General features: G+C 40.3%; 1 protein-coding gene across 10 annotated transcripts in view; it reads left to right on the top strand.

Annotated features, from left to right (window-relative positions):
• Positions 1-5,856: 5,856 nt before the first annotated feature.
• The window catches only part of SPDL1 (spindle apparatus coiled-coil protein 1), a 37,434-nt gene continuing 32,022 nt past the window's right edge, over positions 5,857-11,268 (top strand). For 3 of the 10 annotated variants that reach the window (XM_054691635.1, XM_037499357.2, XM_037499354.2), the window contains exons 1-2: positions 5,857-6,035; positions 10,528-10,708. In XM_054691635.1, the coding sequence (XP_054547610.1) occupies positions 10,550-10,708 (159 nt within the window). In that variant the 5' untranslated portion in view covers positions 5,857-6,035; positions 10,528-10,549. Of the gene's footprint in view, positions 6,036-6,134; positions 6,639-10,527; positions 10,709-11,268 lie in introns of those variants that run through there. The other 7 variants (XM_054691633.1, XM_054691632.1, XM_037499356.2 and 4 more) reach the window with 7 other exon arrangements.

The raw sequence follows: 11,268 nt of genomic DNA, 5'->3' as shown, positions 1-11,268 counted from the left end.
ATCACATACAAAGTTATAAAACCAATGTTCCCTTAATAAAGCAAATTTATTTTAAATTTTAAAGGAAAATGATTGAGCTGAAAAATAGTAACTCTTTACAAGTTACTTGACACTGATCTCTCAAAGAGACTTTATAAATGTCCCATTTAAATCAATGAATTGCATTTAATACTAGTGATTTAAGGAGGTATTTTTTGTTCATATATTAAACTTGACTAGCACCTAACATACCTAGCATGTTGCAAGTGCTATGATACTTGCTGGTAGAAACCATAAAGAACAACACACATGTCAGTCCTTTCTATCCTCGAAAAGTTTATAGTTTAGTGAGGATGGCAGTCATAAACTATACAAATTATGGTATGTGTTTCAAAGGATAGACACAGAGTGCAATGAATTACATGTAATGGACAAGCCCTGGTCTAAGGATTCAGAAAATGGTCCAAGAGGGAGTGACATTTGAATTAAGACAACAATGCTCTTAATAATAACAACTCCCATTGCTGACATTATATTAAATGTAACACTCTTTAGAGTATTAGTTCATTTAGTCACACAATAAAGTATAATGTACTTTGCTGATCCTACTTTGTACTTGAGGAGAGGCTTAGAGAAGCTAAGTAGTTTGTTAAAGGTAACCACAGCTAGGAAGTAATAGAACCTGCAGTTGAACCCAGATGTCAACTCTAGAACATGTACTCTTAACCATTAGTCACAAAGAACCTTCAGAGAATCTGGAGGATGGAAAGTTCAAGATCAAGATTTTGGCCCATTCCTGGTAAGAGCTCTCATCCTAGCTTACAGATGGATGCCTTTTCACTGTATGCTCACAAAGCCTTTTTTTATGTGGTGCGTAGAGGCACCTCTCTTTTGCTTCCTCATCTTATACAGTTAATTATGCCATCAGATTAGGGCCCTACTTTTATTCATTCAACTGTAATTACCACTTAAATACTGGCATATTGGAGGGTAAGCCTTCAACATATGAATTTTGGGGTGAGGAACACAGTTCAATCTACACCATAGAGAAAACTAAGTAGGAGAAGAGTGTTCCAGTTGAAGAATAACTGAGATCTCAAATGACCAAAAGCATAGGTTATAACAAATATGTGCATCTGGCCAATCTAGCTGAAAAAAGCAAGGTAATCATCTCGCCCAATAGAAGCTAACTTCTGTAACTGATTCTCCCTTCAGATAAAATATTTGTAAAGACTGTCACCTAGTGGCAATAGACAGGAGGTAGCTACAAGGCAAATACTACCGAACATGTGTATTCAGCTGCTTCCTTGTGGTGCTAACTCATAAATTTCCCCTTTTACTGTGTGTATACCCAATCAGTTCTCGGTTCTTCTTGGAATAAAATACATTAAACTAATCATTACAGTATCAAGGCAGTTACCACTTGTTTCCACTGAATTCTCTCTCTCTCTCTCTCTCTCTCGCTCTCTCGCTCTCGCTCTCTCTATCTCTCTTTCATACACACACACACACACACACACACACACACAGAGACACAGAGTAGTCAGTTTCAAACACTCAGAGAAAGAAGAGGACTATAAGTTTGATCCCATCCCACTTTGAGTCAGACCAAATAAATTTGGGCCAAAGAATAGTGAAAAATATAAATCATGACCAGTGAATATGTTTTATCAGCAGTGTAGATTTGGGTCATGGAATAGGATAAACAGCCCCAATTAGTTGAGGTACTGTCAAAAAAATAAAAGGAATGTACAGTGGGTACTAGAAGATAGGAAATTATAAATAGCAACTGCAGTCTGGTGAATAGTTACAAAAATTTTAAAAATACACACACACACACACACACACACACACATACCTACCAACCTTCCTACATATATATTTTAAACTAACCAGAGCAGGTACTACTGTTGGCAAGTAAAACCCAAAACTGATATAAACATTTACTCTTGACTTAGGTGCTAAAATTACCTGAAGAAATTAGTTTAATATGTGATTCATGATAATGTGAAGTGGTGCCAAGAAAGGGATTCCAGACAAGTTGTTTAGATTCTTATTTTCCTCCACTTAACAGCAGACCTCTTCACATAAGATGAACCTTCCTTTTAGTTAAAAGAAGGTGTTTTTCTCAGAGGAACCATCACCAAGTAAGCAACTTCCATTTTTAGCCTCATAAAACTCTAAATGTAGACTGGGAGCTTGACAGTTTAAGTAATCCACTCAAGCTTAGACATTAATTATTATTGACTGTATTGGTTAAAACGCTTGATGTTGCAAATAACAGAAAACTCTAACTGATGTCATTTGAGTGAAAACTAATAAGTTCAGGGATATCCCTAGCTTTATGAGAGTTTTATGTAGGCCAAACCATATCTCCCTCCTATTTATTAATTTTGCTTTTGACTCCATTTCAAGACTTAAGTTTCACAGACCCAACATGGCAGCTGGCAGCTCTAGGCTGCAACATTTCAGTGCAGAGGGGGTAAACAAAACATATTTTTCTAGGATTCCTCGTATTTCATTTTATTTAATTGACCTAAATCTCGCCACGTGCCATAATATTAGAAATTGTATAGGGGAAGTACATTTTTCCATTGTTTCCTAACACTTAAATGCCCGTCCTATGACTGGTATGAATTCACTACTGTGTAGGAAAAGGTAAAATCCCATTTTTTATTATGCAAGATGAAAAAACAGATAAATGCTTTTTGCCTGTCTGATCTTGGCATTTAGCGCATGGTATGTGTACCTCATTTGTGTATGTGGATCCGCATCTGGAACTGTAAATCTTAAGCAAGTTATCCAAACAAGTGGGGACAGATAGCATTGCTTTCATTTGTGACACCTAGTGTCCAGTAGTGGTAGTGACAGCACCCTATCCAGATAGTATCTAAAGGATGACCTAATTATGATATGGATAGTTTCTTTTTTTTGCTTTTTTAAGATTTATTTATGTATACAAGAACTGGGGTACAGGCCAGAGGTGCAGGGGGGTGAGAGGATTCACCAAAGACAAAGTGGGGAACAGAACAGGTAGACTGACTGAAATAAATACACTGCTGAGGGGAGCAGCAGGCCAGACAGGAGAGGTCTGCTGCGCCATCCCTGGCCAGCCAGGGATCAAACTCATGCTGCAGAGGCTGCAGACAGCTTCACAGTGCTGTGCTTAACTCTTTGTGCCACCAGGGAGCTCCTGAATAGTGTCTATGCTTTTGCTAGTGAGGTTTCCTTTCCTTGAACCCACTCCTCTTTAGTTCTGCCATCTTCAAATGCCACCTGCACTACGAAACATTATGAAAAATATCATTGCCCTTAGTCTTGCAACTTTGTTGCCACTGTGCTGGAAATTGATGAGGGACACAATGGTCTTGGACCAGGTTTGCAAGGCAAGACTCTGCTACTTGAGCAGAAGTTCTTTTGTCATTTATTGAAATCATACAGGACAGGCCCTCTCCGGTGGTGCAGTGGTTGAGTGCTGGGTTACAAAGCTGCCTGCAGCCTCTGCAGCACTGGTTTGATCCCCGGCCCTCCGGCGAGGGTCCCACATGGCATGCAGACCTCTCCTGCCGCCCACTGCTCCCCTCAGCAGTGTACTTTGTCAGTCTGCCTGTTCTGCTGTCCGATCTGGCTCTGGTGAATTCTTTCACCCTCCCATGCTTCTGACTGTACCCAGTGCTTGTATAAATAAATCTTTTTTTTTTAAAAAAAAAGAATGTGTTTAAAAAAAAGTGAAATCATACAGGACAGTAAAAGCTGATCATGCAGCAATGATATGAGAAAAAGGGTCCAGAGGATAGATAGGAATGGGGGCCAAAGTTTTACAATGAACAGGGAAGGGGACATCATGACTATGTATCAAGAGACGTTTGTCTCAGCAAAGCATGATGTTATCACAGGCAAAGTTATTTCGAGACCATGAGTCACATAATCAGGTCAACAGCGGCCTAGGGTCCCCAGACCTGCCTCGTGATACAAGCTATACTCTGTAGATAGTCAAGGAATGTTCTGCTATGATTTGTAGATAGTGAATAGACCACAGTTGCCCATGAGTGGCCAGATCATAGGAACCCACACCTTAGCATAACTCCTTTATATTCAACCCTATAGTTCTAAGATTTATTTATTTATACAAGAACTGGGGGACAGGCCAGATGTGCAGGAGGGTGAGTGGATTCACCAGAGACAGAGTGGGGAACAGAACAGGCAGACAGACTGAAGACACTGCTGAGGGGAGCAGTGGGCGATGAGGCAGGAGAGGTCTGCAGCGCCATGTGGGTTTCTCCCCGGCCGGCCAGGAATCGAACCCGTGCTGCAGAGGCTGTGAACAGCTTCACAGTGCTGCGCCACCGGGGAGGCCCTATATTTGGATTTTTAATTCCCTACTATATTGTGAGCATCTCCTAGAGAAGGATGGAGATTATCACATCTCTGGATTCCTTCCACTATACCAAGCAGATGTAGCAGTTAATATTTATAGAACATGGTGATGACAAATCAACAAGCATCAGGCTCATTCAGACCCAAAAATGCATCTACTAGTTATAATGTGAGCAAAAGAAAGGCATTATTATTGCCAGTCTTCAACCCAGCTCAATCCTTTATAGCCTGGTCTAGCTCAGTCAAAAACAGAAGTATGCAAAGAAAACTGAGAAGCAAGCCAGGTGGGTGTGACATCCTAAGACCTAAACAGAGATTCACTTATGAGCTTAGCTCTGTCAATTGTGAAGTGAGGACTAAATAATGAATTTTGCAAGGTAACATTGGTTATGTTGCCAATAGCCATTTCATTGCTTTGGAGGGACTCAAAACCTTAAGTGGGATAAAAAGAATAAAAGGTAAGAAAAAGGAAATACTGAGCTTCAACTTTTTTTTTTCTTCAGAAATTTTGTTATCTAGGAAAGCAATTAAATGGGGCAGTAACTGACTAAGGTCAAGGCTGAGTATTATATTTTGAGATGGATGTCATTACAGCATGTTTCTTTGCAGACAGGGAGGATCCAACAAATAAGAAAAAAACTGATAATGAAAAAGCGAGGAGCTCTGAGGCAAGTCCTCAAGTGGGCAAGAAAAGATGAACTCAAAAGCATAACATGATCCACAGAAGGGTTGCTAAAACTCTGAAATACTCACTGAATGTTGGTTATTATTATATGATTATTTAAATTTTTGAGTATGTATAGGCATCAAGTTTACAACACATTCATCATTTAAATCTACAAGCGCTGGGATTCTAGCAGCAGCGGGTCAGTTAAAATTCTTGTTCTACCACTTGGCACAGATTTTTTTTCTTTGGACTTTGTTTCCCTGTTAGAGTATAATATCCCCTACTTAGGAAGTAGGCTATTTCTGGGCTTAAATGAAGTTAATCCGTGTAATATTCTGCACTGTACTGGCTCCTAATAAAAATTCAAATATTAACGCCGTTATAATAGTCATTCTTTCTTATAACTGTAACAGTGACTCTGTCCTAAGATGCGTTTTGGCACTCTCACCGATTGAGATTAATGGAACCATAAAGTACGTAGCAGAAGGCAGGGCCATGGGCGCGCACACTGGCCAATCCTCTGGCAGGGTGTGTGGGGCCGGCACACCTCGGAATTCCCCACCGCCTAAACTTCTAGCGACACTGTCTCTCCAGAAGACACTCTTGTAAAAGCAAAAACAAACTAAATAAATAAATAAATAAAACGAGGCAATCAAAAGCGGACCCCCTGAAGGCCAACACAGAGGCGAGCAGTCACGCCCTGCGCCAAGCCCAGGGCGCGCCGCTTGCACCTGCGCAGTGGCTGCAGCGGGGGCGGGACGCGCAGCTGGAAGTCCCTCCCCGTAGTTTCCAGAGGCGCGCCTCCGGCGGGAGATCTCGTGAGAAGTGTGGTTATCGCGGGAACTGAATTCAAAAAGCCCAGGCGCTCACCCGGGTGTTGCGTGAATGGGCGACACCTCAGTGGTGAGCGGAAGTTGCGGTCTCCAACCTGGGCGTCTTGAACTCGCCCTGCCGGCTGTCGCGGAGGGGCGAGGGGTGAGGAGAGAGGTCCGGGCACGGGGACTGGAGAGAGGTGCTGTTGGGGAGCGGCTAAGGGGGGGCGTCTGGGGAGGAGAGAAGGGCTGAAGGAAACCAGGGGCCTGGGGGTCCCCAAGGCCTTTAGTCAGAACAGCTTCTGCGGCGGAACCCGGAGTTCTGATTAACCGGGTTCCGAGCGGGCCTCAGTCTGCAGTTGGGGTCGCCTTGCCGACCCCGGGGGTTCGCATAAATATGGAAGCGCTGGGCCCCCGAAGGTTCACACGCTAGGTCTGCACCGGCCAGTACCAGAGCCGCTTGCCGTGTAGGACAGCCCGAATCTGTGGCTCGCTATTTCCGTGGAGCTGCGCTGCCCCAAGGACAGCAGATGTCAGATTCTACCCTAATTGTTTTATATTCATTAGAGGATTTGAGATTTGATGTCCAAAACCCTATTGTGTAGATGTTACTCTGCTTGTTTCATAAATGACAGAAGGCGGCATTAAATAAGTTGTCCAAATTCATTGTAGCCGGTGAGTAGTGGAGGTAGGGTAAGAACTAAGGCAACCTTGTTTCCAGAGTTCTGTTTTCTAAATGCTTTGTGCACGCTTATGTTTTAAGAAGAAGATCCGAAAAATGGCAAGGAGCATCAGAGTTTGAGGTTAGATCCTGGCTCCTGTCTCACTTAGTCCTTACTAGCTGACGATGCTTGGCGAGTTGTTTAACCTTTCTGTGCCTCAGTTTGCAAATGTGTAAAACGTGGTAATATCTTACATTTTATGGGGTGTTGAGAGAATTAAATAAGATAATGTGTGATGTATGCAAGGTACCACCACACAATGTTTGGCATCTATTAGCTGCTGTTGATATTCAACCCTGATCATCTCTTTGCAGATTGACAGGTTAACTTTTTTTTTTTTAAGATTTATTTTTATTTATACAAACACTGGAGTACAGTCAGAGGCGCGAGAGGGTGAGCGAATTCATCAGAGACAGAGCAGGGATCAGAACAGTCAGACAGATAGAAGACACTGCCGAGGGGAGCAGAGGTCTGCCCCACCATGTGGGTTTCTCCCTGGCTGGAGGGGAATTGAACCCCAGGCTGCAGAGGCCGCAGACAGTTTCACAGCATAGCATTCAATTGGCTGCACCACCAGGGAGGCTCTGACAGGTTAACTCTTTATCTTCCATTAAACCTTTGCTGAAAAGTCACTTCCTCAGGGAAATCTTCCTTGACTATATTTTCCTCTATCCTGCCCCAGGCCCACCACCCAGACAGGAAAGCGTCCCCATTTTATAGGTCAGGCAGCACAGTATATCTCTCCATCTTGCAGTTTATCACAATTGCAATTTTACAGCTCAGTTTGATGCAATGCCTTTCCATTCGTAGACCATAAGACTATAGAAGACAGGAATATTGTCTAATTTGAGCGTCATCATTGTATCCTCAGCAATAGCATAGTACCCGACACATAACAGGAATTTCAGCAAATCTTTTGAATGGATGAGAACTCATTTTTAGAATTCATTAAACATGGCTGGTTAGGATATCTTGAGGCTGGCTCCAGTTTTTCTTTGGTAAATATTGATGATTGTAGCACTTAGGCTAACCCTAGTACATTTGAAGCACTGTTCCGGGAAAATGGTAAATCCTCAGCAAGTATAATTTGTTATTATCAGTGCAACAGTTGGCTGACCTGCCCCTTCAAGTACAGGCTTTGAAAAGTTTCGTTTTAGAGTAGCTAACTGCCAGCAGTGGATAGGATACGTTTTTCAAACTCAATTCCCTTCATCCTCATTCTTAAAGACTTTTCTTCTTAATTCACTGACTAATTGAAACAGTTATAAGGACACTTAATGCAGACTTCCATCATTATTATCTACTTGTTCACATTGTCTGTATCCATATAATTTGTTTTCCCTTACTCTACATGAAATATCTTCCTGTCTAAAATCAGTTCCAGTTCTTTAGACATCATCCTCTATTTATCACTTCAGCACTTCTCCATTGTCCACCATATCATCGGATTTTATTCTCTTAGATCTATACCATGACATTACAAACATGTTATTTTATTATGCCTTTTTATTTGTTCAGAAGAAAATAAAGGACCTCCCGGGTGGCGCAGGCTGTTGAGCGCCACACTGTGAAGCTGTTCGCAGCCTCTGCAGCAAGGGTTCCATCCCAGGTTGGCCAGCGAGAATCCCACAGGGCGGGGCAGACCCCTCCAGTCTCACCCGCTGCTTCCCTCAGCAGTGTATTTCGTCAGTCTGCCTCTTCTGTTCCCGGCTCTGCCTCTGGTGAATCCTCAGCCTCCCGCGCCTCTGGCCTGTAACCCATTTCTTGTATAAATAAATAATTTAAAAAAAAATAAAGCAACAAAAATTTAACTCTACTTTCTGTTTAGGTGCAGTGCCATTTATCTGCCAAAAATCGTACTTGCTGTCACCTATTTATGTACTGTTCCCACTGTAACCCTTTCTAGTCAGGCTTTTGTCCCCATCTCTCCACCAAAACTGCTTTTAGGGTCACCAGCGCCTGAATTCAGATCCAATGGCTATATCTCACTTCTCACCTTAATTGACTTAGCAGAAGAATTTGGTGCTATTGGTCACTCCAACCTCTTTAATACACTGGCTCAATGATAGTACTCTTGGTTTTCCTCATATCTCACGTTTCCTGCCTGAGTATATTTTGCTATGTTCTTTTCCTTTGCTATCTTTCTTCTTAACAGGCTCAATCTTGATCCACTTCTCTTTAGTTTTATTTGCACTCTTGTGATACCAAGTCTCAAAAATTTATGCTGATTACTACCAAATTTATATCTCTAGCTTAGACCCACTTATGCACATAGCCAGTTGCTTTCTTGATATCTTTCATGTCCAAAATTTAAGCCCCTGATTTTCTTTTCTAAATACTCTTTACTCCCAGCTTTTAGTATCTCAGTTGACAACCAATCTATTCTAGTCAAGCCAGAGGACTTAGAGGCATTTTTCACTTAACTTTGTTTTCTCACATTTCACATTTCATTTGTCAGAAAACCATGTTGACTTTATTTTAAAAATATATACAGAATCTTACAATTCCTTACCGCCTTCTATGCAATCACCCTGATCTAAGCTATCATCTCACCTAATCTCTTAGCTTCTAGCTTGGTCCCTGCTCCAAATTCCCCAACATAATGGCCAAAATGCTCCTTTTAAATGTGCCCAATATCTACTCTAAAATCCTTAAAATGACCTTATCTGCCCACTCTTCCCATTATCTGCCCATTCCTTCTATTCTCTGAATAAACTTATATCTTATTCAATGTTTGGACTTCTTTCCATCTTACTGCTTTCCCTCTGTTTACACTGTTCTTTTTCTGAAGAGGTATATGGCTAATTCTCTCATCTTATGTAAGGGTTTGCTTAGTCACCTGAGGGCTCCCTTCCCCTATAATTTATTTTAAATTTCATCCTAGTTCACCATCCCTAGCTCTTCCAGCTTCCCTTATCCTATTCTTTTTTCCCCATTTCATGTTTTAATGTACTATACTCTTAATTATTGCTTATCTTCTTCCACTAGAAAGTAAGTTTCATGAAAGAAGAGTTGTTTTTTTTTTTTTTTTGGTCTATTTTGCTCTCTAATGTACCCAGAGTGCCAAGAAAAGGAGCCTAGTATATAAAGCATTCAAGAAATACAGATTGAATGAATGAATGCATTGGCAGGACACTTGAGGGACTCCTTAGTAATGGCCTAGTCCTTTTTGAATCAAAGCTGAGTTTGAGTATGGTCTAAGAGACTGGGACCAATTTGAAAAAGATGGCAAGTGAGGTTGAGTTAAAGTGAAATGTTTCTATATATAATAAAGTCCTTGCCTGAAAATCTAGAATGAAGGCAATGTGCTTTTATTACTCTGAACATGGTTTCTATTTTGCATGCTCTCTTATGAAGAGCTAGGAAAATACTAGTGAATATGTTTTCAGCAAGGCACATTTAATGTATTTAAGAAGTTAACACCATTATGAGAAATTGTGGACACAGTTGCTCTTGCCTTACCTTGTTAATCTTATTCAAAGCTGCCTTTTCTAATTTAAATAGCAGTCATTCTACTATAAGTTTTCTTTATTTCTTTCATTGTGTTCTTAATTTAATTACTGGTATAGTAATTAACTATGAAACCTGTCCTACTTTAGCATTTAAGGATGTTTAACACACAACTGAATAATTACTAAATTCCTTAGAAGCAAAATTAAATGTATTTGTCTTTTTTTTTTTTTTTTTGCTTTATTTGATTTGGTCTCAACTCACTTAACACATTTGTCAGACCTTGCTCTTAGAACAGGAACCCAAATTTGACCATTTACAAGTCAGGAAGAAAATCTTTAACACTATTTTTTTTTAAAGTGTAGTAGCATTGAGTATGTATGTGTGTGTACATATATATGTATATATGTACTGAATACTATTGTCCAATAAAAAGTATATCGTATATATCTTTTATTATTGGTATTATTGTGTAGAATTTTTGTTTAAGCTTAAGTACTTTTATTTTCCCTGTGTATAGTAGGCCGAAAATAGAAAAGAACATGGAGACAGATATAATTGCAGATCTCCGATGCAAGCTAAAAGAAGTTGAAGAAGAGCGACTAAAAGCTGCACAGTATGGTTTACAACTTGTGGAGAGCCAGAATGAATTGCAAAATCAATTGGACAGATGTCGTAATGAAATGATGAACATGACTGAGGTAGTACTCTAGACTCTGTTCACAAAGCTGTGTTTAAATATTGACAGTTTGTTGTTTAGCAATTAATATTATTTTATCCTTTTTCTGAAGATTTTAGATACGGTTTCTACCTACCCCGAATCCATAAGAGGAATGAACTAAATGAATTCCTAATATTATTTTCCAACCCATTGTGTTTGAAATTGAAAAATCAAGTTGCTCTCTTTACTATGTATTGGATTTTAGATTTTGTTTTGTCTATACTTTCCCTAGGTGACCTCCCTTATTGCATAGCTCTAGATAATACTTATATGCCCCATGATACTACTCCAAATCCTTTTAGTTCTCCAAAGCCTAGACTTGGACCCGCCCACTTAGGGACCTCTCAAACATAAACAGTTGATTCCCTGCTCACTAATCTAACATTCATTTGCAATTTTCTTTTGCTTACTTAGTAAGTATAATAATATTCATCCAGTTGTTTGAACTAAAAATCGAAGAATTTTGCACAATATCTTTCTGATCCTTATTTCTCATTTTTAATCCATGAGTATTCTCTAAGAACTTGACCTGCAAAGCAA

Source organism: Talpa occidentalis, unplaced genomic scaffold (assembly GCF_014898055.3).
Source record: "Talpa occidentalis isolate TD23 unplaced genomic scaffold, MPIMG_talOcc4v2.1 talOcc4.9, whole genome shotgun sequence".
Taxonomy (NCBI): Eukaryota; Metazoa; Chordata; class Mammalia; order Eulipotyphla; family Talpidae; genus Talpa; species Talpa occidentalis.
This window is presented reverse-complemented; position numbering and strand designations above follow the sequence as displayed.